Source organism: Macaca nemestrina, chromosome 10 (genome assembly GCF_043159975.1).
Source record: "Macaca nemestrina isolate mMacNem1 chromosome 10, mMacNem.hap1, whole genome shotgun sequence".
Lineage (NCBI taxonomy): Eukaryota > Metazoa > Chordata > Mammalia > Primates > Cercopithecidae > Macaca > Macaca nemestrina.
In genome coordinates this window covers 11682610-11710565 of record NC_092134.1, presented here as the reverse complement: position 1 = coordinate 11710565, position 27956 = coordinate 11682610, and the positions used below count along the sequence as shown (strand labels likewise).

General features: G+C 44.1%; 1 protein-coding gene across 2 annotated transcripts; it reads left to right on the top strand.

The window, feature by feature from the left end:
* The first annotated feature begins 52 nt into the window (after positions 1-52).
* LOC105494563 (ring finger protein 34) lies at positions 53-24745 on the top strand. 2 transcript variants are annotated; one of them, XM_011763095.3, is made up of 7 exons: positions 65-202; positions 2715-2783; positions 15555-15773; positions 17214-17621; positions 20371-20472; positions 20694-20895; positions 23790-24745. In XM_011763095.3, exons 2-7 carry the CDS (start codon positions 2775-2777, stop codon positions 23978-23980), a joined length of 1131 nt encoding a protein of 376 aa, XP_011761397.1. In that variant the 5' UTR covers positions 65-202; positions 2715-2774; the 3' UTR covers positions 23981-24745. The 2 variants fall into 2 exon arrangements, with proteins under 2 accessions (XP_011761407.1, XP_011761397.1); XM_011763105.2 differs by lacking the exon at positions 2715-2783 and having other exon boundaries at positions 53-202.
* Positions 24746-27956: the final 3211 nt, after the last annotated feature.

The following is a 27956-nucleotide window of genomic DNA, read 5'->3' as shown; positions in this document are numbered from 1 at the left end:
ATTGGCCACCTTGGCCGCCGCTCTGAGCTTTTACCAGGGCCCGCGGCGAGCGTGAACACGCCCCTTACGTCCGGACGCTCGGTCGCCTCCAGAGGCGCCGTAATCGCCGCCCAGAGGGAAGGAGGTCGGCAGTGCGAAGAGCTGCTATGGTGCTGAGTTTCCTGGTAGAGCCGGCCGAGCCGAGGCGGTCGCGGCCATGAAGGTGAGGGGCCGGTGGAGCCGGACAGACTCTCCTCGCCAATCCTATCCAGCCAGGGCACCTGAAGCGCCTCCTTTCTTTCCGCCTTAGCGGTTACCTAGTCGGCATCTCGGAGAGCTGCGCTGAGGGGGGTCTCCCGCCCGGCTTCAGGGGCCCCAACCGGCCCAGGGCAGGCTCCCGGACCCTCTTGAGCTCCTCCAGTGCCACCCCCGTCAGCGACCCTAGCGGTGGGGAGAAGCCGGGGGCCCCCAGTGTTCGCGCCGGGTGGGCCTCTCTCTGCGCCGGGCCCTGTGCGCCTCCTCGGGGGCCTGAGGCAGAGCCACCAGGGCTCGCCTCAGCCTCGGTCCCTTGGCGCGCGGCGTGCCCTCTCCCGCCCCGAGTCCTTGAGCTAACCCAAGTGCTGGGGACATCGTGGGACCGAGGAGAACAGGAGGGGTGCAGGGGGTGGTGAGGCCGGGGCCAGGTTAACGGGTTAGAGAACTCTCAGGGCGGGGATGCCACCCGGAAGGGGTGCTTCTTAGGCTGCTCGTCGGGGCCGCGACCTAGAGAAGGCTGGATGTGCCTCCATCGCCGCTAGGTAAACGCAGCAAGGAATTTGGCAGCTTGAGTTCTCCAAGGTGGGAGTGAGAGCGTGGGAGCATTACTGATGAGAAGTTGAAGAAAAGGGAGAAAGGGAGCGGGGGTTCCGGCCTACTTCTGAGAGATGATTCTCAACCCGATCGCTGAGAGTTCTGAAGAGCTCTGTGAACAGTAGTCAGCTCAGGTATTGATTCATTTGCCGAACTCAAACCAAGTGGGATGAGTCATAAGGCGATGATAACTTTCAGACCTAGACGATTTCGTTAATCTCAGTGCAGAGGTGTGCTGGGGGTGGGTCATCTAGCAGGTGAGCTGCTAGATTAAAGCTATCTCCAAAAAGCGTCGAAGATTTACTATGGAAGATTGAAAAGGAGTGTCGACTGGTCACAGAAATTCAGCATATATTTTGTTGAACGTTTTCTGTGCGTTAGCCAAGAGTGAGACATGGTGAGGAGAAGTAATTCAACATACAGCCCCACCCCTTGGGAAGGAGTTTACCATTCAAAAGAAGAGTTATTTGCAAGTAATCATATTACAAGGGAGACGGCTATAGGTATCAAAAAAAAAAAAAAAAAAAGCGGAGGCAAAACCCTTAGGAGCAAGAAAGGATACTTCTGGCTGCAGAAAGCAAGGAATATTTTTGCAGTAGGTAACTTTGGAACTGTGCCTTGAAGTACGAGGATATTGTAAAAGCTTATTTTTAACTTTCCAGTTTAGTTATAAAATATTATTCCAGCTTGAAATATCTATTAAAATATCTAGAAAGTAGCTTTATTTCCTGAAAACCAGCCTCTGCCGTGTTAAGATCCAAAAACAAAGCAGGGATCTTTAATGCCTCGAAGAATGTCAGTATCTTTATTAATACTAAATTTGGGGCCCATTAAGGAACTAACTATCCAAGGAAAGAATTAGGGACAAGTCCAGTGTTGAAATTTTGAAACAAGTTCTTTGAAAACAGACGTGGTTTTTGAATTGAAGTGGAAGGTACTACTTTCCAAGTTGAAATTTTAGAAACAAAGTTGGGTAGCAATTGAAATTGTAGGAAAGATATATATTTTCAGAAGCAAAATACAGACCTGAATAGACATCAGCCTGTGCAAGATGACAGTTATAAATGATGCTTTTGTTTTTGTGAAACTGGGTTTACACCACTTAGGATTTGGGCTGTTAAATGTTTATTATTTAACTTAATGTTGATTTATATTGAAATTGTTTAATTGTGAGTATGCTCATCTGTAGATTTCTGGGCAGAGACTGATTCCTGATGTCATGGAATGCTAACATGTGAATGTTCATGTAAGGAAATACTTCTTTCTGTGGAATTAAAATTACATTAAAAGCTAAGCAAGTATATCTGGCCGGGCGCAGTGGCTCATGCCTGTAATCCCAGCACTTCGGGAGGCCGAGGCAGGCGGATTACTTGAGATCAGGAGTTCGAGACCAGCTTGGCCAACATAGCAAAACCCTGTCTCTATTAAAAATTATTTTAAAAAGAAAAAAAGGAAAAAAAAGTTAAGCAGTTAAAAACAAAAAAAAGCTAAGCAATTATATAGATAAGTACATGTTCACTCAAACCTAGAGCAGCTGGTTTTAGTGTATGTGTGGAATGGGTATTTACTTTCTCCCTTTGGTGTTATGGTTTGGTTTGGTTTGGTTTAGAAACTGATGTTTTGAAATAGGTCTTACCTCTCAGACTCAAGTAACTTTTTAACCTTACAGTAACATCCAATCAATTTCCCATAAGGGATAAAAAAAAAAAATCCAAATTGGTGCTCTGTGTTAATTTGATTTAATCCTTTTTCCCATTTTTCCTTATTTATATTGATCTCACCGTTAACTGTGCTAATCTCGTTTGTTCTTCCAAGCTCAAAATGAGCTATCAAGGAGAAAGTAATCTACTGAATGTAATTCCTTTTCCTTTTTTTTTCTCTGAAAGGTGGGGGAGTGGTGCTAAGGATCAAGTATACTGTTAAAAAAAGAAAACAAAAATCCAAGCATGAGGAAGGTAACATTTATATCTATAGCACACATTATTGTAATAATCTATCAGTTTGACCAATGTCTTGTCTAAAAGTATTACGTTTTAGAGTTCATCATCTGTTTTTGCAACCTGCTTAATGTCCAAATGGTATGAGAGAAATAATTTAGGATGTAGAATTTCTTCCTTTGTGGTATATGGTCGGATATTTGGTCACTAAGAAAGAGTTAGGTCCCTGCATATTGTATTTCAGTTGAAGCAGCAGTTTTGATAAGAAATCCTTTCACATTCTAAGGAACATATGTTTCTCAAATGACTCTAAATAGGATAAAGAGGCCGGGCGCAGTGGCTCACGCCTGTAATACCAGCACTTTGGGAGGCCGAGGCAGGCAGATCACAAGGTCAGGAGATGGAGACCATCCTGGCTAACACGGTGAAACCCCGTCTCTACTAAAAATACAAAAAATTAGCCGGGCGTGGTGGCGGGTGCCTGTAGTCCCAGCTCCTGGGGAGGCTGAGGCAGGAGAATGGCGTGAACCCGGGAGGCGGAGCTTGCAGTGAGCCAAGATCACGCTACTGTACTCCAGCCTGGGCGACAGAGTGAGACTCTGTCTCAAAAAAAAAAAAAAAAGAAAGGATAAAGATTTGCTTTGTCAGCTGTTTTTTCTGCTTTGCTTTAAGTTATGTAGGAAAGTTTAACCTAACCAAGGATTAAACTGTAAAACTGATTATTTTATATCACTGTTGCTAAGATTTAATACATCTTTTTCCTGTCGTTTAACACAGAACATTGAGTTTTAGCAAACTTAAGGTTGTCCAGAGTTTAAAACAAACCCTGAACATACAGTGGGTGAGTTCTCTGAGGAAGCTTTCACTGGTGGAAGAACTGTATCCCTCCTTGGTCCTTGTAGATTCATGTAGCATCCGAGACAATTATTTTTGAATTTAAAACTTCTAGGTTCATCCTTAAAATAACTATGTAAATAACATATTTAACTTAGAGTTATGGCAAGCAAGGTAGACTCTTATGAGAAGAATCTATGGCATTATTATTACATTGCTATTTACCTAGTTTAATAAAAAGTGAATGACGTAGATCATTTAGTTTTCTGTTTCTTTCTTTTTTTTTTTTTGAGACGGAGTCTCACTCTGTCTTCAGGCTGGAATGTAGTGACACGATCTCAGCTCACTGCAACCTCTGCCTCCCAGGTTGAAGCAGTTCTCCCGCCTCAGCTTCCCGAGTAGCTGCCACGCCTGGCTAATTTATTTATTTATTTATTGTTTTGTATTTTAGTAGAGACGGGGTGTCACCATGTTGCCCAGGCTGGTCTAAAACTCCTGAACTCAGGCAGTCCGCCCGCCTCGGCCTCCCAAACTGCTAGGATTACAGGCTTGAGCCACCATACCCGGCCTAGTTTTCTGTTTTCATACTCATAAACTTTCTTTTTCCTTCTCTCCCCCCAAAAAAAAAAAAATCTTTTTTTTTTGAGATGGAGTCTCCGTTGCCCAGGCTGGAGTGCTATGGCACCATCTCAGCTTACTGCAGCCTCCACCTCAAATGATTCTCCTGCCTCAGCCTCCTGTGTAGCTGGGACTAAAGGCACACACCACTACACCCAGCTAATTTTTTTTGGTATTTTTAGTAGAGACCGGGTTTCACCATCTTGGCTAGTCTAGTCTCGAACTCCTGACCTCAAGTGATCCCGCCCATCTCGGCCTCCTAAAGTGCTGGGATTAGAGGTGTGAGCCACTGCGCCTAGCCTGTCATTTAATTTTTATGGAAACCACCATAGCTCTTCTGATTCTTCATTCCAGTCTGGCTGGTTGGTACTATATTTAATGGAATCATTAAAAGGGATCACATCCTGATGTAGTTTAGGATTGAAAATTTGTGGTAAACTTGTGAATTCTTTAAATTGAGCATTTTGAAGTATTTTCTGGGATTTTCATAGGGATTCTGAAAGCATATTAGATTATACACACACAGAAGCAAAGACAGCTGAACCTTGAGGCCATTTGAAAATCCTGGCACTGTGCCAGAAAGAGAGCTGGGCTACTGCTCTTGCAAAGAAACAGAACACCTTTCCTCTTGTTTTTGTTGACTGTAATGATGTTTCATGGGCTTATATTATTTGAATCTGACTGAGGAACCTGAGAGAGTCCTTATAACCTTATTGGCCAGAAACTGTCATTCCTACTCTTATGCAGATTATTTAGGTTTGTATTCTTCCCCCTCCCATTTGTTTCCTCCCCTTTGCTCCTACAGAGGAGAGGGGGCTTCTAATTCATTTTTGGGAAAGGAACAGTATGGGAGAAACACAGTCAGTCTCTGCTACTGGAGGAAAAAGGGGGACTTGAATATTGAAGAGTTTCAGCGAAGGAACTGACATGCTTGGCTCAGTACTTTCTGGGACCTTCTCACATCTGTCTTCCTGTAGTGAAGATGGAATTCTGGTCTCCACTCAACTAGGTGGTAAGCTGCTCTTGGTCAGCTGTATATTATCCAGACTTGTTGGCTGCAGAGCTAAGGTCCTGTTCTCCAGTTGATGCTATCAGTAAAGCCAAACATTTTAACTTCTATTTGTCTTATTTCTTCTTCTTCTTTTTTTTTTTTTTTTTGAGACCAGGGTCTTGCTCTGTCACCTAGGCTGGAGTACAGTGGTACAGTCTCTGCTTACTGCAACCTCCGCCTCCCAGCTTCAAGCAATTCTCCTGCCTCACCCTTCCGAGTAGCTGGGATTACAGGCATACACCACCATGCCTGGCTAGTTTTTGTATTTTTAGTAGAGACGGGGTTTCACCATGTTGACCAGGCTGGTCTGGAACTCCTGACCTCAGATGATCATCCTGCCTCAGCCTCCCAAAGTGCTGGATTACAGGCGTGAGCCACTGTACCCAGCCTCTGTCTTATTTCTTAATTAGCTCCAAGTTGGATGTGGAAAAAAGGTACTGTTACTGGCTCCCTAAAATCTTGGTGCACTGTCTTTGAAGAAAAGAGAACTGGCATTGGATACGAGAATGACAGGAGGATATCTAGGTGTCTGAGGCAGTCCAAGGCAGGTTTTAGAATTTAATTTCTGGCCGGGCACGGTGGCTCAAGCCTGTAATCCCAGCACTTTGGGAGGCCGAGAAGGGCGGATCACGAGGCCAGGAGATCGAGACCATCCTGGCTAACACAGTGAAACCCCGTCTCTACTAAAAAAATACAAAAAACTAGCCGGGCGAGGTGGCGGGTGCCTGTAATCCCAGCTACTCGGGAGGCTGAGGCAGGAGAATGACGTAAACCCGGGAGGCGGAGCTTGCAGTGAGCTGAGATCCGGCCACTGTACTCCAGACCGGGCGACAGAGTGAGACTCCATCTCAAAAAAAAAAAAAAAATAGAATTTAATTTCTTGTTATGAGATGTGTAAGGTTTTTTTGTTTTGTTTTGTTTTGTTTTTTTTTTGAGACGGAGTCTCGCTCTGTCACCCAGGCTGGAGTGCAGTGGCCGGATCTCAGCTCACTGCAAGCTCCGCCTCCCGGGTTCACGCCATTCTCCTGCCTCAGCCTCCCGAGTAGCTGGGACTACAGGCGCCTGCCACCTCGCCCGGCTAAGTTTTTGTATTTTTAGTAGAGACGGGGTTTCACTGTGTTACCCAGGATGGTCTCGATCTCCTGACCTCGTGATCCGCCCGTCTCGGCCTCCCAAAGTGCTGGGATTACAGGCTTGAGCCACCGCGCCCGGCCGAGATGTGTAAGGTTTTTTTTTTTTTTTTTTTTTGAGACGGAGTCTTGCTCTGTCACCAGGCTAGAGTGCTGCGGTGCGATCTCGGCTCATTGCAACCTCCAACTCCCTGGTTCAAGGGATTCTCCTGCCTCTGCCTCCCAAGTAGCTGGGATTACAGGCATGCACCACCATGCCCAGCTAATTTTTATATTTTTAGTGGAGATGGGGTTTCACTATGTTGGCCAGGATGGTCTTGATTTCCTGACCTCCTGATCCACGCATCTTGGCCTCCCAAAGTGCTGGGATTACAGGCGTGAGCCACCACGCCCGGCCGGGATGTGTAAGTTTTTTTTTTTTTTTTTTTTTTTTTTTTGAGATAGAGTCTTGCTCAGTCACCCAGGCTGGAGTACAGTGGCGTCATCTCAGCTCACTGCAACCTCCACCTCCCAGTTCAAATGATTCTCGTGCCTCAACCTGCCAAGTGGCTGGGACTACAGGTGCCCACCACCATGCCCGACTGACTTTTTGTATTTCAGTAGAGATGGTGTTTCACGATGTTGCCCAAGCTGGTCTTGAACTCCTGAGCTCAGGCAGTCCGCCCACTTCAGCCTCCCAAAGTGCTAGGATTACAGGCGTGAGCCACCGTGCCCTGTTAGGTGTAAGTTTTTAATATGATACCTGGTTTTTAACTGATAGAAGCCAGGCAGACCATGGTCCTATGTCTGCTCTACTGAGAGCTGCTTTGGCTTAAGAGAGTGGGTAGGAAAGGGATTAGACTATCAAGAACAAGTCATTTATTTTTAGTAATCATTGATGGCTAGAAAATAAACTCCCGACACAGGTAAATTCTCTGAGCTTGGAGTTTTGTGCTAGGCATAGGCAGACAGTTGCCTCATTCTCTTATTCTCTGTGTTGTTTTAAACTACATTCATGGTCAAGAGAGGAAATTTAGCTGTCTTCACAGATTAGTGTTCTTTTTTTAAAATACAATTTCAACTTTTAGATTTGGGGGTACATGTACAGATTTGTTACATGGGTATACTGAGTGATGGTAAAGTTTGGGTTACAATTGGTCCCGTCAGCAGGTAGTGAACACAGTACCCAATAGTTTTTCACCCCTTGTTCCCTTCCTCCCTCCCTCCCTTTTCCCCAGATTATTGTTCTTTCTAACCTGTTAGAAAAAGGGTTATAATTCTTAAATACCACTTGGATTCATGTGGTATAACCCATGGAGTTTTGCTGCCAACTAAGTTCCCCAAGTAGCTCATGGAAGCCCAGATCATGGCTTGCATTTTCAAAGTTCTAGGCTTTTCAGAGATCTGGCTTTGGGCTTTATTCACGGAGGAATAACTGTAGGATTTTTTCCCCCAATGAACAAATAATGGATGATGACCCTTCCATAAAGAAGACATCACTTTGGAATTGAGGCCAGTGAATCGACTGCAAATTCAGAAGCCAAAGGGGTATGCCTACTGTACTGTCAGAAGCCAAAGGTGGGGGTATGCCTAGTATACAACTCAGTGAACTGACTGCAAATTCGGAAGCCCAAGGGCTCCGCCTAGTATGCTGTCTTTCTAGGAATTGGGTTTGCTCAAAATCTAGGAGGAAATGGAGTGGTTTGTAGAAGATGCTTCAGTCTTACTATCAATATGGAAGCAATGAGTGAATAAAAGAAAAATAAAGGAATACAGGCTAATTTAACTGGAGGAAGATCTGGAAGTATAGGGAAGACAGAAATGGAACAGGAAAGAACATGAACTTAGGTCTCTAAAGCTTTTAAAAGGAGGGTGCAGAAGAGGGATCCTTGTTGGTTATGACCCTATTGGACACGGTAACAGGGTTCCAAGGACATATAATAGAGGCAGAGTGTGAAGAGCTCAGAAAATAGATAGGCGTATGTTCTCCCCATCCCTTGTCCCCCTCTCCACTGTAAGAGCTCAGATTCAATAAACTCTTGGCGAAATGGTCTCTTAAATAGTTCTCCAACTGCTTTTATAGGTTCCGTCAAGACATAAGAGAAAATATGGGCCAAGCGTGGTAGCTCATGCCCGTAATCCCAGTGATTTGGGAGGCTGAAACAGAAGGATCCCTTGAGCCCTGGAGTTTGAGATCAGCCTGGGCAGCATATCGAGACCCCATCTCTAAAAAAATAAAAATAAATGGCTGGGTGCGGTGGCTCACACCTGTAATCCCAACACTTTGGGAGGCCAAGGCAGGCGGATCACCTGAGGTCAGGAGTTCGAGACCAGCCTGACCAACATGGTGAAACCCCATCTCTACTAAAAATACAAAAAATTACCAGGGTGTGTGGTGTCGGGCACTTGTAATCACAGCTATTCGGGAGGCTGAGGCACGAGAATCACTTACACCCAAGAGGCAGAGGTTGCAGTGAGCTGAGATCGTACCACTGCACTCCAGCCTGGGTAACAAGAGTAAAACTCTCTCAAAAACAAACAAACAAATAAATAAATAAAAACTAGAAAATGTGGACAGATTTAAGGGGGAAAGATCAGTATAGGACACTTCAAGCACTATTAGGTGAATGTCAAGGTGACAGTTGAAGGTAGAGATGCCTTTGCCCTGAGGGGACATGCGGAATAAATTTCTGAAATTTATGAGAAAGTACAGGAAGATGAAACATACTAAAGGAGAACCAGGTAGATGAAGTCCAAGCTTGGAAGGATTTATCTTTTGGATGGATTCTTCAACCTGGAGGTGAAGGAGGACAAAAATACTTTGAACAATGGGTGCTTTTGATAGACCCAGAAATCACTGACTTTCTCCTAATATTGGGAGATTTCACACAAGAAAACATGCGGAGGAGTTAAGGTGGGAAATAAAAGTTTGGGCCCAAAAGCAAAGAGCAAATAAAATCAAGGAGAGCACCAAAGTCCAGCAAAAGTTACAGGCCAATATGTTGTAAAAAGGAAAGGGATTCATTGAAGAATCAGATTAGATTGTTAACAACTCAGCTGACCCTTTTTTTTTTTTGGGAGATGGAGTCTTGCTCGGTTGCCCAGGCTAGAGTGCAATGGTGCAGTGGTGTGATCTCTGCTCACTGCAACCTCCAGCTCCCAGGTTCAAACAATTCTCCTGCCTCAGCCTCTCGAGTAGCTTGGACCACAGGCGTGCACCACCACGCCCGGCTAATTTTTGTATTTTTAGTAGAGACAGGGTTTTACCCAGTTAGCCAGGCTGGTCTCAAACTCCTGACCTCAGGTGACGTGCCGACCTTGGCCTCCCAAACTGCTAGGATTATAGGCATGAACCACAACGCCCGGCCAAAACTTAGCTGACCCTTTCTTTTTTTTTTTTTTTTTTTTGAGACGGAGTCTCACGCTGTTGCCCAGGCTGGAGTGCAGTGGCGCGATCTCGGCTCACTGCAAGCTCCACCTCCTGGGTTCACGCCATTCTCCTGCCTCAGCCTCCTGAGTAGCTAGGACTACAGGCGCCCGCCACCGCGCCTGGCTAATTTTTTGTATTTTTAGTAGAGACGGGGTTTCACTGTGGTCTCGATCTCCTGACCTTGTGATCCGCCCGCCTCAGCCTCCCAAAGTGCTGGGATTACAGGCTTGAGCCACCGCGCCCGGCCAGCTGACCCTTTCTTAAAGGATTGGGTAAAACCAAAGTGGGATGTGAAATACTACATATCCCACAACAGAAAAACATGTAGACAGTTCTTGGGGAGCATGTGGCTGAGGCATTAGTCCCAGAACTCTAGGGCCACAGGCTTCCAAAGTAACCACAGCCCTTTCCACTCAGGAATTTGTGGAGGGTGATGTTCCAGCTGAAACAGTATAGGCAGGAAGAAGATATCTTCCCTTTGACTGAGCAGGTCTTAAGCTTTTAACCTGGCCTGTATATCAGAATTACCCAGGAAGTTTTCAAAAAAATTCTGGTGCCCAGGCTGTATCACAGACCAGTGAAATCAGAATCTCTGGGGCTGGGACCCCAGGCATCAGTATTTTTAAAGACTTGCCTGGTGAGTCCAACGGGCAGCCGAGGCTGAAAAGCACTCTCTTAAGGGCAGTTTCACAACCCTAGACAAGCCCTTAGCAAGAGGTACAGCAGCTACCAAGGTACAGGACTAAAACACCCGTTCCAACGAAGGGCAGCGGGGGCAGTGTTTCCTAGCACCTCAGTGCTGAAATGAATGTAAAGAAATTCTGTTCATTTCAGCACTGGGATGCCAGGAAACATGGGGCTTAAAGGGGAGATGGAAATTAAGATTTTCAAATATGCTGGATGGGGCCGGGCACAGTGGCTCATGCCTGTAATCCCAGCACTTTGGGAGGCTGAGGCGGGGGGATCACGAGGTCAGGAGTTGAGAGCAGCCTAACCAACATGGTGAAACCCCGTCTCTATTAAAAATACAAAAATTAGCTGGGTGTGGTGGTGTGTGCCTGTAATCTCGGCTACTCGGGAGGCTGAAACGGGAGAATCGCTTGAACCCGGGAAGCAGAGATTGCAGTGAGCCGAGATTGTGCCACTGCACTCCAGCCTGGGCAACAGAGCAAGACTCTGTCTCTAAAAAAAAAAAAAAAAAAAAAAAAAAAAAAAGCTGGATGGGAAAGAAAAATACTTCAAATAAACTAGTGACAGGGGCTTCCCCTGCTTCAAATTTCTGAACTTTCCAGAAAGCTGGAGTGTTGCAAATGCTCCTCTCAGAGAGGATAACTGTAAGTGGATTTGCCCTTCAATATGCTGCTAAGGTTATTCTCTCATTGGGAGATCATGCTTTCATTGGAAGATTTTGCCCAAATTTAAGTTCACAGATCCTAATGAGGGTGCAACCTGAATTTTTCAGGATTGCTTCTTTCCTTTCTATTCCTGTAGTATTTGGCTGACAATAGTTAATATGTATCTGAGTTGTACCGAATATTGGGTTATAGCATCATTTTTGCCTGGGATACTTTGGAGGTTGACTTGGGCTTTTTTATTTATTTGTTTTTGAGACAGGGTCTCACTCTGTCACCTGGGCTGGAATGTGGTGGTGTAAGCATAGCTCACCATAGCTTTGACCTTCCAGGCTCAAGCGATCCTTTTGCCTCAGCCTCTGAGTAGCTGGGACCACAGGCACATGCCACCACACCTGGCTAATTGTATTTTTTGTAGAGATAGAGTCTCCCTGTTGTTGCCCAGGCTGGTCTTGACCTGGCCTCAAACAATCCTCCCACCTTGGCCACCTAAAGTGCTGGGATTACAGGTGTCAGCCACTATTCCTGGGCTGTTTTTAAATTTTTATTTTATAATAAGTGGCTGAATTAAGTGTTTTTCTTCATTTTCTTTCTGGGGAACCAAGAGGAAATTCCCTTCCTTGTATAGAAACATGAGGAATGGGACAAAATTGTCCCCCTCCAAAATTGGTATCTACACAGGGAATCCATCTGTTTTCCCAAAATAAGTCCTTCTGTTCCCTTTACCAGAGCTGTGTAGTTGGGAAAAAAAAAAAATTCAGCCTAGAATTTTAATGCTCATACTCACTAACATGGTTTGAAAAATTGTATCCTTCCCTAATTCATTGTAAAACTATCCCTGATAAAAAGGTCATAATTTCTGAGAGTGCTGCTTTTAAAAGAGAGTGTCATTTGAGATTTTTGATCTTCTTTTTTTTTTTTTTTTTTTGAGATGGAGTCTCGCTCTGTCGCCCAGGCTGGAGTGCAGTGGCGGGATCTCAGCTCACTGCAAGCTCCGCCTCCCGGGTTTACACCATTCTCCTGCCTCAGCCTCCCGAGTAGCTGGGACTACAGGCGCCCGCCACCTCGCCCGGCTAGTTTTTTGTATTTTTTAGTAGAGACAGGGTTTCACCGTGTTAGCCAGGATGGTCTCGATCTCCTGACCTCGTGATCCACCCGTCTCGGCCTCCCAAAGTGCTGGGATTACAGGCTTGAGCCACCGCGCCCGGCCAATTTTTGGTCTTCTTTACCAAAAAACACATTTTGAACTTTCTAAGTAGCATGTAAAATTTTAATAATGTTACATTGCCTGTGAAGAGATAATAGAAATTTTTTACAGTTATTTGTCAGTCATAGGATGGTAGAAAGAGGAGCAGGAGAAAGATAAGTTTTTGTCCATGAGGAACTTTCACGATAGTCCAGGAGGCAACATCAGACATGAATTAGAAGGGGATACAAGCTGAGAGAGCTGTTGGTTTCGTAGCTACATTAGTAGGAAGCTAAAGCTTTGCAAAACTGCACTTCTATTAACTCCTGGAATGAAGCGAAGCTTATCCTGGGAGTATTTTCTGCAGTTGAAGTATTTTTTTCCCCAAAAAATGTAACATGCAAACTGAATGTTTTAAAACAAAGTTTTTCCGGTTGTTTTAAGAGTGCATACTCTAAAGAACTGTGGATGAATCCTTTACTTAAAAGAACACTAACTTTATTATTATTAATTTTTTTTGAGATGGAGTCTCACTCTGTCACCCAGGCTGGAGTGCAGTGGCGCAATCTTAGCTCATGGCAAGGTCCGCCTCCCGGGTTCACACCATTCTCCTGCCTCAGCCTCCCGAGTAGCTGGGACTACAGGCACCCACCACCACGCCTCGTTAATTTTTTATATTTTTAGTAGAGACGGGGTTTCACCCTATTAGCCAGGATGGTCTTGATCTCCTGACCTCATGATCCTCCTGCCTCAGCCTCCCAAAGTGCTGGGATTACAGGTGTGAGCCACCGTGCCTGGCCCACTAATTTTTGTATTTTCAGTAGAGAAGGGGGCTTCACTATGTTGGCCAGACTGCTCTTGAACTCCTGACCTCATGATCTACTTGCCTCAGCCTCCCAAAGTGCTGGGATTATAGGCATGTGCCACTGCGCACGGCTTTATCTGACTTTTAAAGGCATCACTATTTCTTGAGAATTATAGGGTGTGAAGATTTATAATATTGAAATCCTCGGCTTTGATACTTCAGACTGAACCTTGTGTTGTGGTTTGTTCTTTACAATACAACATTACTTCTGGGTAATAGCAGAAACAGCCTTTATCCTTCTTTTGCATTCCAAATTGCCTTTTGCCTTTTAAGGTTGAGGGCTTTTTATTTGCTTTTTGTTTTAAGAGCTTGCTGGACAAACAGTAAATGTTTGACAGAATCAGATAATAAAATAAATGGAACTGTATTATTATGTGCTGCCATTTTAAATAATACCTCAGCTATCTCGACTTCCATTACCTATCACATTATCTAGATTTTAGAATATGCTTAAGAATTAGGACAAGAAGCAAAAGCCTATTCGTTCTAAACACTGTAGCTTTTATTTTAAGCATGGGAAAATGCCTTTGGCCCTCACTGAAAATTTATTCTTTTATGTATACTTGTAACAACTGTGGTTATCAGGTTTCTGAGACTGCAGTTAAAAAAGAGACAGGTTACTCTGGGCAGGTATAGTGATAGCCATGGTGGCTCAGAGAGAGGGAAGAGACAAGGAAAAACCATAGCAAGCAATACATTAGTTCTGGGCCATTTAGTGGAGTGGCAAATAGCCCTTACGCCTTGGAAGGTCATCATGTTTATCAAGTCATTAAAAATCATGTTTAGTATCTTCAGTTTGAAAAGGTAGAATAAAAAATACTTTCCTGTTGTTGCTGTTTTTTTTTGTTTTGTTTTTTTATTTTGAGATAGACTCTCGCTCTGTCGCCCAGCCTGGAGTGCAGCGGAGTGATCTCGGATCACGACAATCTCTGCCTCCCGAATTCAAGCGATTCTTGTGCCTTTGGCCCTCGCTGAAAGCTAGGAGGCTGGGCACGGTGGCTCATGCCTGTAATTCCAGCACTTTGGGAGGCCGAGGTGGGTGGATCACCTGAGGTCAGGAGTTCGAGACCAGCCATGGTCAACATGGTGAAGCCCCATGTTGTCTACCAAAAATACAAAAAATTAGCTGGACATGGCAGGTGCCTGTAATCCCAGTTACTCGGGAGGCTGAGGCAGGAGAATCGCTTGATCCTGGGAGGTGGAGGTTGCAGTTAACCGAGATCGCGCCATTGCACTCCGGTCTGGGCAACAAGAGCGAAGTTCTGTCTCAAAAAAAAAAAAAAAAAGAAAAAGAATTTGGAAAGTAGAGAAAATTTCAGAGAAAATAAATTACACATAATACATTAAAATCTATTCTGGTTTGTCTACAACTTCAGGTAAAAAAATAAATAAAATCTAGAGAGAGTTTCAGTTGGTGTTTTGATGTTTTCTTAGTCATTTAAAAAAATTATTTACATATGCCATAGTATATTATACTCAGTTACAAATGCGAAAACAGAGGTTTAAGGAAATGAAGTAATTTAAATTTATAGGCCTGGCGTAGTGGCTCACACCTGTAATCCCAGCACTTTAGGAGGCCAAGGTGGGCAGATCACTTGAGGCCAGGCATTTGAGAACAGCCTGGACAACATGGTGAAACCCCATCTCTACTAAAAATAAATTAGCCGAGTGTGTGGCTTATGCCTGTAATCCTAGCTACTCGGGAGGCTGAGGCAGGAGAATTGCTTGAACCCAGGAGGCGCAGGTTGCAGTGAGTTGAGATCATGCCACTGCACTCCAGCCTGGGTGACAGAGTGAGACCCTGTTTTTAAATAAACAAACAAATTGATGTTATTTCTGTTAAATAATAGCTGAGAAAATCTGCCTTAGACTGTAGAACTGTAGTGTCTAGTGCAGTGGCCACCAGCCTAATGTTGCCAGGTAAAATACAGCATGCCTGGAAAATTTGAATTTCAGATGAAAAATGAAGAATTTTTAGTATATGCATATCCCAAATATAGCAGAGGACAGACTTTTATCCAGTCTTTTTTTTTTTTAAACATGCATGTGTACATGTATCTGTTTTGGGTGGATATGTAGGTTTTTTGTTTTATAAGATTTGGATCACGTTCTCTTTTCCTTTTGTTTAACAAGAGATCATGGGTATTGGCAATGCCAGATATTCTTTGGAAATAGCAGAAAATTAGTTCTTTCCAAATGGCTTGAAATTTCAGTGCCCAGAAGAATACAGTAATCTCAGAGTTATTGAGGGCAAACTTACCTCTCCAGAATAGTATTCCCTGAGGATCCCAGAGAGCCCAGATTCCACTTAGCTTTAAACTGTGGGATTTGTGTTCCTTTTCAGGCGGGTGCCACGTCTATGTGGGCTTCGTGCTGTGGGCTGCTGAATGAAGTCATGGGAACTGGAGCTGTCAGAGGCCAGCAGTCAGGATTTGCAGGAGCCACCGGTCCATTCAGATTTACACCAAACCCTGAGTTTTCCACCTACCCACCAGCAGCTACAGAAGGGCCCAACATAGTTTGTAAAGCCTGCGGACTTTCATTTTCAGTCTTTAGAAAGAAGGTGAGTTGGATGAAATGTTACATAACAAGACACATGGGTCAGAATTCTTGATTGTAGGTTATTTTGAATAGCTAGTGAATTTTCATTTGTTTGTAAAAATATCAAAAGCTTAGTTCCATTAGCCATTTTCCATCTAGAAAAGTACTTAATTTGGAGGGATTATATTACCGCTCAAATTTTCTGACTAGACATTATTTCTCATGTTCAGGCATCCTTTCTCCTGAACTTTGACCTGTTTGTGTCATTTTATTCTCCGTGATGATGTTTATTTCCTAAAGCAATAAATTTATTAGTCTGTAGTTTTGTTCACAAATGATTTACTGTAATTGTGATTCAGATTCAAGTTTCAAAAAAGTATCCCTTACCTTAACTCTCAAATGAAGAAATGAATGCAATAAATTAACTACTCTTTAGAGATTCAACATAAAATACTTAGCTAACAGTTATTTTCACTAAGATAGAAAGTCATTCAGAGAACCTCATATTGGTAGGTCTCCTTGTTCTCTTTGATCATTAGTCTTTTGAAATACTTAAGGAAAAACAAATGTTAGCTTGTGGGAACAATGCACTGAGCGGAAACAACCACATCTTAATGCCCTCTTAAGCTTCTGCAGTGGCATGGCTTTGATTGTGATTAGGCTGTGCAGTTTACTGATCACTGTATTAGTGGGTCCTGTATTTTCTTGGATTGACCTTGAGAGATCAGTTGCCTTTCTCTTTCCCTCTCAGGTTGTGTTATGCTTTTTGTCTTCTGCTCTTTAAATGGGGAAATTGTTCATGTAGGAAAAGACCAGGAAGTGTGATTATGCTTTCTGCTCTATGTGGTTCAAGCTCTGTTTTGTTAATTACATGTTTATACCAAGGGGCGGAAAGGTTTTAATTCATTAACACAAGAGTGTGTTTTTCTTAAAGTCCTATATTAGAACTTCTGTGAATTCAGACTGCCTTGGCAATGAATTATTTTGTTTTTCATGGCTTTTGGAACATGAAAATGCCTGTGGAAAGAGTCTGGTGCCATTGGGGACTTTGCTAAGAACTAAAATTAAACTTTAATAGAAGGCAGAAAGAAAACTCATGTTTTCGGCCGGGCGCGGTGGCTCAAGCCTGTAATCCCAGCACTTTGGGAGGCCGAGGCGGGCGGATCACAAGGTCAGGAGATCGAGACCACAGTGAAACCCCGTCTCTACTAAAAATACAAAAAATTAGCCGGGCGCGGTGGCGGGCGCCTGTAGTCCTAGCTACTCAGGAGGCTGAGGCAGGAGAATGGCGTGAACCCAGGAGGCGGAGCTTGCAGTGAGCCGAGATCGCGCCACTGCACTCCAGCCTGGGCAACAGCGTGAGACTCCGTCTCAAAAAAAAAAAAAAAAAAAAAAAGAAAGAAAACTCATGTTTTCATAATGGTTTATATTTTGCTATCATCAAATGTTTTTCTTTCTTCAGCATGTTTGCTGTGACTGCAAGAAGGATTTTTGCTCCGTTTGTTCAGTTTTACAAGAAAATCTCCGTAGATGTTCTACTTGTCACTTATTACAAGAGACAGCATTTCAGCGCCCTCAGTTAATGCGACTGAAGGTGAAGGACCTGCGGCAGTATCTCATTCTGAGAAATATACCCATAGATACTTGTCGTGAGAAGGAAGACTTGGTGGATCTAGTGCTGTGCCATCATGGACTAGGCTCTGAGGACGACATGGACACAAGCAGTCTGAATTCTTCAAGGTCCCAGACTTCTAGCTTTTTTACACGTTCGTTTTTTTCAAACTATACAGCCCCCTCTGCTACTATGTCTTCATTTCAGGGAGAGCTTATGGATGGAGACCAGACATCCAGATCTGGAGTGCCGGCACAGGTACGAGGGAGTAACTAATTACACCCAGGGCCCGGCACGCTTACTCTGGGCCATATATGGTGGGGCCTTTAGTGCTTGACAACTTCTGATAAACTTCAAGTCATGTGCTGGAGTGGACCTTCCACACCCAGCTGAACTCTACACTTAAAGGCTGTCCTGATGTATAGTGTCTGCTGAGGTGCTAGGTGGCTCCAAAGTCTGCCGTCTGAAGGGTTCCAAAATAGCTCATCAGTCTCTTGGCCTTAGTTACCTTAGTTTCTCTATCTTATACAGTTAGACACTAACTGTTGAAGAAATGGCTGTGAAAAAGCAGCACATACACGTGTAGTGTTGTGTGTTAGTACAGATGTTTCAGTGACCACAGAAAACAATCAGTAGTGTCAGTTAGCCTCATGCCCATTTGCCTTGCTACGGTGAAACTGTTCTAATTTAGTTAATGAAAGAGCCATCTGAATTAGTGAAAAAATGTAGCTATTTACTGATTGTAATTAATAATATTGTCCCAATGAGGTACTTGGGCATCCTGACTGAATAACATGTAAGGGCTTGTAATTAATATTTACTTGTACGTGAGTGATTCTAAACTGCTGAAAGAAATGTTTTGAACAAATTTTTTTCTCATTTAATTTTCTTTTCTGAAGAAGGGGGTTATTAAAAGTAGAAGAAAGCTGGATGAGGTGCTGTGAGCCTGCAATCTGATACTTGGGAGGCTGAGGCAGGAGGATTGCTTTAGTTCAGGAGTATGAGGCTGCAGGTGTACCATGATCACAACTGCGAATAGCCACTGGACCCCCAGCATGGGCAACATAGCAAGACTTTTTTTTTTTTTTGAGACAGACTCACTCTGTTGCCCAGGCTGGAGTGAAGTGGTGAGATCTCAGTTCACTGCAACCTCCACCCCACTGGGTTCAAGCGATTCTCCTGCCTCAGTCTTCCGAGTAGCTAGGATTACACGCAGTTAATTTTTGTATTTTTAGTAGAGATGGGGTTTCACCATATTGGTCAGGCTGTTCTCGAACTCCTGACCTCAGGTGATCTACCTGCCTTGGCCTAAGTGCTAAGATTACAGGCGTGAGCCAACCGCATCTGGCCAAGAGTGTCTTTTAATTAGTAAATGAATAAATGCAGAGGGAAATTTGGTCTAACTGCCTTCTAGATATAGTCCTGTGTCCTCTAATAATGTTTTGGTCAATGATAGACCACATACAGAGCAGTGGTCCTGTAAGATTATAATACCATATTTTTATTTCACCTTTTTTGTGTTTAGATATGTTTAGATGCACAAATACTTATTACTGTGTTATAGCTGCCTACAGTATTCAGTACACTAACGTGATGTATGGCTTTGTAGCTGGCCATGCCCTATAGCCTAGGTGTGTAGCAGGCTGTGCCATCTAGGTTTGTGGAAGTACACTGTGATGTTCGCACAATGACAAAATTGCCTAGGGACACATTTCCCAGAATGTCTCCTAGTCGTCAAGCAACACATACTGTAGTCGTCAATTAGATAAGTCTAAGCCGGGAGTTTTTTTATTGTCTCAAATGGGAATTGGCATATTTATGCTGCAAACATAAGGCATACCTGACTTACGTACTCCTTTTGGGCATACACCACCATTTGGGTGGTGTGGATTGCTGGATGCTACAATATGGTGCCTGGGAATCAGTGGGGTGGAATATATTATATACACACACACACGTATATGTATATATACACACATATACATATATGTATGTATATATGTATGTATACATATATATACACACAGACATACTTTTTTTTTTTTTTTTTGGAGACAGAGTCTTATTCTGTCACCCAGGCTGGAGTGCAGTGGCACAATGTTGGCTCACTGCAAGCTCCGCCTCCCAGGTTCAGGCCATTCTCCTGCCTCAGCCTGCCGAGGAGCTGGGACTACAGGTACATGCCACTATGCCCAGCTAATGTTTGTATTTTTTTTTTTTTTTTTTTTTTTTTAGTAGAGACAGGGTTTCACCATATTGGCCAGGCTGGTCTTGAACTTCTGACCTTGTGATCCACCCGCCTCAGCCTCCCAAAGTGCTGGGATTACAGGCTTGAGCCGGGGTGGAATGTTTGAAATTGGGAACTGACCTAGCTTATTGTAGAGCTATTGTCAAAATAATAGTCAAAAGAAAATATGTGAAAAGCGGCACATAACCCAAACTGAAGAGATTTGTTTTTTCTAAAGCACTCTGATTGAGAAATTTTAAAAACTAGAATTAGCCTCAGCTATCAGTGAAGTCTAGAAAGCCTTTATTGGAATTAGATTGTCTTAAGTATGCTGTGTTAGGACTGAGATCTTTAAAATCAGATGCCCCTGATGCTTGGGCTGACCTGTCAAGAGCTTTAGCTTTTTTCTGTCTGCATCTTATAGGCTCCAGTTAAACTAGCCATTTACAGGTGGTTTGATAATGACACAGTGCCATCCCATATCCTTAATGGCTTTGGCATTCCATTATGGGACCTTCCTGAGAGAGTTAATACTTTGGTTAGATTTTATAACTTTACACACACACAGGAATTTGTGTTTTGAGCTAACTTTATGGAAGGTAGGTTCTTCATGCAATTTTGTAAGACCCAACTCTTTGGAAGGTTCAGCAGCATTCAGAATCCAAAGATGTGGATTATGCTGGCTTTCTGGTCATCATGGGGAGCATCGATGGCAAGGTTTTCTCTAGTGATAAATACGGATTGATTCCTGACCTAATGAGATACATTGTGTAAGTGTAGGTACAAAGTGAAATCACTTCAGCAAACACGGAAGATGATGACGACGACGATGATGAGGAGGAGGAGGATGATGATGATGATGAAGAAAACGTGGAGGATCGGGTGAGGCCACCTGTAAAATTTGGTTTCCCTGACATGTCATAACTGTGGACTTTCTCTAGATTAGAACAGGATGTTTCTTCTGGTTGAATGTAGGACAGTATACTGAAACACTTCTAGGACTGCTGAGATGACTGGAAGAATATTCAGGGCCAGTGATGAGTTTAGAGTGAGGAGGGTCTGGACTTGTGGGACCAAGGCTAATGGATGCTCTGTGGTTTCAGAACCCCGGGCTCTCCAAGGAGAGAGCGAGAGCTTCGCTGTCTGACTTGTCAAGCCTTGATGATGTGGAAGGGATGAGCGTGCGCCAGCTGAAGGAAATTCTGGCTCGGAATTTTGTCAACTATTCTGGCTGTTGTGAAAAATGGGAACTGGTAGAGAAAGTAAACCGGTTATACAAAGAGAATGAAGAAAACCAAAAGTCCTGTAGGTTGATCTTTTCCTTTTTTCCCTATAGTATTTTTCCTTAGGCTTTTAAAAACTGGGTTGTTTCTGTCACAATTAAGTCAAATTTATTTTTGAGAAAGCTGTGAACCATTTTACTGAGTATCAGTTAGTTACATGAGCCTGTTTATAGATCTGGAAAGTAGTAACTTCATTATGTGATGTTCATTGTGTCTGCGAGACCACCACTGCCAAGTGAGTTAGAAAATTATTCAATTTGGTTTTTCTTACTATAATTAACTATTTGTTAGAACCCTAATTAAACTCCTTGTCTCTGTAAAAATGCTTATTTTCTCACTAATGCCTTTGGCCGGCCAGTACCTTAGTTCTCTCAACTTTTAAATCTAACAGTAGAGGGAAAATTCCCTATAGCCCAGCTGTTACATAGTTCTTAGCATCAACTATTTGTAGATTTCTTTGTTTAAGTCACAAAAAGCTGAGGTTAAGAACTTCTGAACTAGGCTGGGTGTGGTGGCTCACACCTGTAATTCTAGGACTTTGGGAGGCTGAGGCGGGAGGATCACTTGAGCCCAAGAGTTTGAGACCAGCCTGGGCAACATAGAGAGATCCCATCCCTACAAAAAAAACAAAACCAAAAAAACCTGATGTGGTGGCATCAACCTGTGGTCCCAGCTACTTGGGAGGCTGAGTGGGGAGGACTGCTTGAGCCTGCAGGGAGCCATGGTCATACCACTGCACTCCAGCCTAGGTGACGGAGCAAGACTGTCTCAAAAACAAAACAAAACAGAACAAAAACTTCTGAACTATGTATTGATGAAATTTGGCACTGAAATTCTCCCTCAGCTGGTAACATCATCAAGCCCATGGAACATTTATGGACAAGAAAAAATAATTCAGTTGTATTTTATTTTTTTCTTTTTAATTGTAAAAAATAATATGTGTACTTCAGTATTTTTAAATTGAGACAGGGTCTCACTATGTTGCCCAGACTAGTGCTGAACTAGGCAAGGGCCACCATGCCTAGCCCTCAGTGGTATTCAGACTAACAAATCTTATGTTCCTGTCTAGCTTCAACAGCCCTCCCATTATTAGCTTTTATCATTTTGAGTTTTCTCTTTTAAAAGCTGGTTATAATACAGCATTTGTTGAGGAACACGTTTATGCCCAGAAGGTGCACAAAGTATTTTGGCAATCCTACTTCTAAGATGATGTCACAATGGTAGATGCAGGAATCTTCATCCTCAGAGCTTTCAGAAATCCTAGGCTACTGGCTGGGAAATGGTTTTCTGGCAGTGAGGGGAGAAGTCAGTTTACTTCATTTTTTTTTTTTTGAGACGGAGTCTCGGTCTGTCGCCCAGCTGGAGTGCAGTGGCGCAATCTCGGCTCACTGCAAGCTCCGCCTCCCGGGTTCACGCCATTCTCCTGCCTCAGCCTCCCGAGTAGCTGGGACTACAGGCGCCCGCCACCGCGCCCGGCTAATTTTTTCTATTTTTAGTAGAGACGGGGTTTCACCATGGTCTCGATCTCCTGACCTTGTGATCCACCCGCCTCGGCCTCCCAAAGTGCTGGGATTACAGGCGTGAGCCACCGCGCCCGGCCAGTCAGTTTACTTCATAAATGTAAACAACAACTATGTATAGTGCACAACGATAATGCCACTCCCACCCTTAAGTAGTTTGTGGTGTAGGATATAACATGGTTTTTATTATGATAGCATGTTTTCCAGTGTCCTTCTCCATTAACGCACTGTATAATCTAACCCTAGTTCAATCTCTGGCTTGGGTGGAACACACATTTTGTTTTGAGCACAGTTGGCATCTTTCCTAGCTTGACTGGCTCCAAGTCACTGATACCAAGATTGTTCCCATATCCCTGACAAGACGCTGGCTCCTCTGCTTTCCTAAGTTCTAAAGAGTGGGAAGGAACCCTCCACACAGAAGGGGAGACCAACGCCCACTCTGATTTCATCTTGAGTTGCCTAGTGCCTTCTCCATTGGCATATCTGCCATCTCATCCCATAGATCCTTTCTCCCCAGGTCCACACCAGTAGTCGTGGGCCATGAACTAAGACCCCAGATCACAAGAATCTCTTCCCATGAATGGCAGTAAAACACTTCTCTTAAATCTAGAGACTACTGACCTTTCAAGCTTGAATTCCTGTTCTGTTCCAACTATTCATGATTCCCTTCGATCTCCTCTGACCTGTAGAAAGGGAAGCACCCAAATCCATAGCCCTATGGCCACATCTCAGGCTGGGGTTAACTTTAACTTATTCGTAGTCTTTCTTATTCACAGACTATATTTTCTCAGACGTAAAGGTGGGCCAAGAGCCAGGACGGCCTATCTCTTTCAAGTTAGACTTCAGCAGGGCAAGGAACACGGGTGGCTTGAGATGATTCTAAGGCTAGGGAGGGAAGGATGCACAATTATTCCTAACTTTCCTATGGGGGCAACTAAGGCTCCTTTTCCTACTGAGATGAGGCTCCGGAGACTGTGATGTTCCCAGGGATACAAAGCTGGGGCAACTGAGTTAAATTCCAGTAGCATCCTGACTCCAAAGCCCATCTGCAGAAGACCAGCTGAGGGTTTCTTTTTCTAGTTACAGAAGTAATATATCCCTATCACAAACGTCTTGAATTAGACAAAGATATAAAATAGAAATACATAACTAACATTTGTTGGGTACTTCAAGCATTTTATTCTTTACAAAACCCTGAGGTATAGCTTTTATCATTGCCTTTTCTAGTGGAGAGAACCAAAGTGCAGAGAAGTTGGGATCATTTCTTGTACAAACTGGGGTGGCATTGGGCCTGCAGTGGTCATTCAGCAGGTGGCTGCTCAGCTTTGGAAGGGGAGGGTGGCTAGCTGGCCAGCCATGACCAAAGCCAAGGCTTTAGCTCTCTGTTGCCTTTCAGATGGTGAGCGGCTGCAGCTGCAGGATGAGGAAGACGACAGCCTGTGTCGCATCTGCATGGATGCAGTCATCGACTGTGTCCTGCTGGAGTGCGGGCACATGGTTACCTGCACCAAGTGTGGCAAGCGCATGAGTGAGTGTCCCATCTGCCGGCAGTATGTGGTGCGAGCCGTGCACGTGTTCAAGTCCTGAAACTGAGGCTCCCCTCACCAGGACAGTCACCCCCAAACATTTCAATGCACAGAAGGGACTGGAAAGCTACTGTTCAAAGGCTGAAGCTATTTTTAAACATTATTTTCACTACTAAGTGGGGACAGAAAGATCCATCCTGAGTTGTGGAAACATTGGTCCATGCCATGAGCCTGTCTGCCTGTGGACACGTGAGCTTCCCGGGCTCAGCTGGGCTTTATCACACATCCCGTGAACACTCATTGAAGTCAGCCTGTTTGTGCCATGTGGGCATCAGCCACTGTTGTCTTGGGAGGACACTTACCCTGTTCTCTTATTTCTCCTTCATCCTATTTTTAACTTAAACTGCTCAGATGTTTGAAACTTCTGTCCTCTTTGGATGAGATCAGTGTCCACAAGTGGCCGACATGGAACATGCCGAACAGTGGCTCCTCTGAATGTTCACTTTATTAGTCATGTATATTTTAAATGCTAACATTTGATGAATGTAAGGTTTCCACATTGTTGCTGTTTCTGCATTTAAACATAATTGGGAACAACTGACATTCTCTAGTCGACTGCCAGGGCCTTAGACTCCACATGTCCATTTTTGTTCAGGTATAGCTTTTTATAGCAAGGGCTGCATCTAGCTTCTTTTATTAGAAGTGTGTGCTAAATTCCTTATCAATGTGTAATCAGTTTACACTGTTTTGTATAGTGAAGGTGTATTTTCAGTGCTACCCGCTAGCTGATTTTAACTTTAGGAATAAAATTAGTTTTAAAAGCTTTTGTTTACATTGTCTTGGTCAGTTCCTAAATCAGAAGCATACAGTATGAATGGGTATCTGCGCCCTGGCCTAGCACCCCTCTTCAGAAGAGATGGTGGGAGCACCTTCAAAGATGTCACATGGGGTGCAGTGGCTCATACCTTGTGAGGTTGAGGCTGGAGGAATGCTTGAGCTCACGAGTTCAAGACTAGCTTGGACAATATGGCAAAACCCCGTCTTTGGAAAAAATATGAAAAAATTAGCCAGGCGTGGTAGCCCCAGCTACTCGGGAGGCTAAGGTGGGAGGATGGCTTGAGCCTTGGGTGTGGAAGTTGCAGTGAGCCAAGATCACACCACTGAAATCCAGCCTGGGTAACAGAGCCAGACCTTGTCTCAAAACAAAGAAAGAAAAAAGAACAATGCCACATGAGCAACAGTGCTTACATTTCCTGCTTGCCTATCACTAAGGTTAACTGCTGATGTGCTTTTTCTTGTGTCCAGGTATTATGCTAGGTGCTGTAGTTGCCTCTGCAGTCCTGAAAGAAACCTTCTGAAATAAACATAGTCTTGCTTCTCAGATGGGGAACCCAACCTCAGAGAAGTTAGACTTGTCTAAAACCTCATGGTTAGAAAGTGGCTATGCAGAATTTGAAACTAGCCCTGATGCCAGAGTTGCTCTTAACCCTTCCAGTACCACATAAGAAATAAGAAACTTGGGCCAGGTGTGGTGGCTCATGCCTGTAATCCTGGCACTTTGGGAGGCTGAGGCAGGTGGATCATGAGGTCAGGAGTTCCAAGACCAGCCTGGCCAACATGGTGAAACTGTCTGTACTAAAAATATGAAAATTAGCCAGGCATGGTGGCAGGGTAATCCCAACTACTCGGGAGGCTGAGGCAGGATAATCGCTTGAAACCGGAAGGTGGAGGTTGCAGTGAGCCAAGATCATGCCATTGCACTCCAGGCTGGGCAACAAGAGTGAAATGCCATCTCAAAAAAAAAAAAAAAGAAAAGAAAAAGAGGAACTTGAGATATTATGCAAAAATGTTCTGAAATCTCTTTTAGGTCCAACTTGACTCGACTCAGGATGGTTGAGCTGAGACCAATGGTGAATTCAGTGCAGTTGGGAGTGGCCATTTCTCAGAGTCTGTGTATCTCCTGACTCTGCAGTAAGTAACACACATGGCCTTGGATGCTCAGAATCTAGTAGTCAATCAACAGACCTGAAAATACCTGTGAACGCCAAGAGGCAGATGCCCCTGTGCTTTGGGCAGGAAGTTTGTGTGGCTAGTTGTAAAGAAAAAATTTTTCTGCTTTTGAAGATCAAAGCATGTAAATCAAGGCCTCCCACTTGTCTGCAACCATAATTAGTAGTAACTGGCTTCAGCAGGTCATGGCTTCCCTATAGAAGCAGCATAAGTTACCAGAGCTTTGTGGGCACTTGTGCTTTTTGTCTAAACTTTTCACGAGACTCTGGAAATTTTAACATTTCCTCCAAATTGGTAACTTGGTGGCGTCTTTAAATCCAGGCCATAGAAGCTAACCAGTATGTGCTGGTTTTGTCTAAACTTAAATTCAAAAATTCAGATTTATACATAGTCTTAGCTTAAAAACAGTTTAATGTTTACTCTTACATTTGTGTATTACGTTTTAGTGGCTTCTTTATATAGAGAGTACAAAATGCTTGGTGGATTTCTTAGATAGTAGTTTGAAGTAACCCTGGTTTATTAGCCAGACATCAGAAATGTTTAGTGTAACAGGCTTGATACTTGGAAATTGGCTTGTTTGGCAGAGGGTGAGCATTTCCCTCTGGAATTTGGATTTGTAAACTGGCATGCCTTTCTACCCGCCTCACCTTTTTTTTTTTGTTTTTTTTGAGACGGAGTCTCGCTCTGTCGCCCAGGCTGGAGCGCAGTGGCGCAATCTCGGCTCACTGCAAGCTCCGCCTCCCGGGTTCACGCCATTCTCCTGCCTCAGCCTCCCGTGTAGCTGGGACTACAGGCGCCTGCTACCTCGCCCAGCTAGTTTTTTGTATTTTTTTAGTAGAGACGGGGTTTCACCGTGTTAGCCAGGATGCTCTCGATCTCCTGACCTGGTGATCCGCCCGTCTCGGCCTCCCAAAGTGCTGGGATTAAAGGCTTGAGCCACCGCGCCTGGCCTTTTTTTTTTTTTTAAATAAAGACAGAGTCTTGCTGTTGCCCACCCAGGCAGAGTACAGTGGCATGATCACACCTCACTATAGTCTTAACTTCTGGGCTCAAGCAATCCTCCCGCCTTAGCCTCCCCAGCAGCTGGCATATGATGCGCACCACCATGCCTGGATAATTTTAAACAATTTTTTTTTTTTTTGAGTCGGAGTCTTGCTCTGTTGCCCAGGCTGAAGTTCAATGGCACAATCTTGGCTTACTGCAACCTCCACTTCCCAGGTTCAAGTGATTCTCCTGCCTTTTCCTCCTGAGTAGCTGGGATCACAGGTGCATACTACCACTCCCAGCTAATTTTTTATTTTTAATAGAGATAGTGTTTTACCATGTTGGTCAGGCTGGTCTTGAACTCCTGACCACGGGTGATCTGCCTGCCTCGGCCTCTCAAAGTGCTGGGGTTACAGGTATGAGCCACTGCGCCCAGCCCATGCTGCTTTAAGTAAATTTTTTGAATAGGTCATGTCATATGGATAAGTCTGCAGTGGAATACAGTGAAGTCTCTTGATCCCGTCTTCACAATATGAAAGGATGTCATCTTGAGGTGCCATGGTGTCTTCCTTTGTAAACATCAGATTCCCTAGAGGAAGGGACAGAGCCTCTTTTCTAGGTTACTAAGTTGTGATTTGACACAGCAAGCATTCCCTTGGATTTATGGTCCTTTCATTACTTCATCAGACATGACATGTAGGCTCAGAGTAGTTGCTTGTGGCATTTAGCCTCAGCTGGCCTCATCTTTGGCTCATTTTAAAAATAAAAGGGGCTTTAGCCGGGCGCGGTGGCTTATGCCTATAATCCCGGCACTTTGGGAGGCTGAGGCGAGTGGATCACGAGGTCAGGAGATCGAGACCATCGTGACTAACACAGTGAAACCCCGTCTCTACTAAAAATACAAAAAATTAGCTGGGCGTGGTGGCGGGTGCCTGTAGTCCCAGCTACTTGGGAGGCTGAGGCAGGAGAATGGTGTGAACCTAGGAGGGAGAACGTGCAGTGAGCCAAGATTGTGCCACTGCACTCCAGCCTGGGTGACAGAG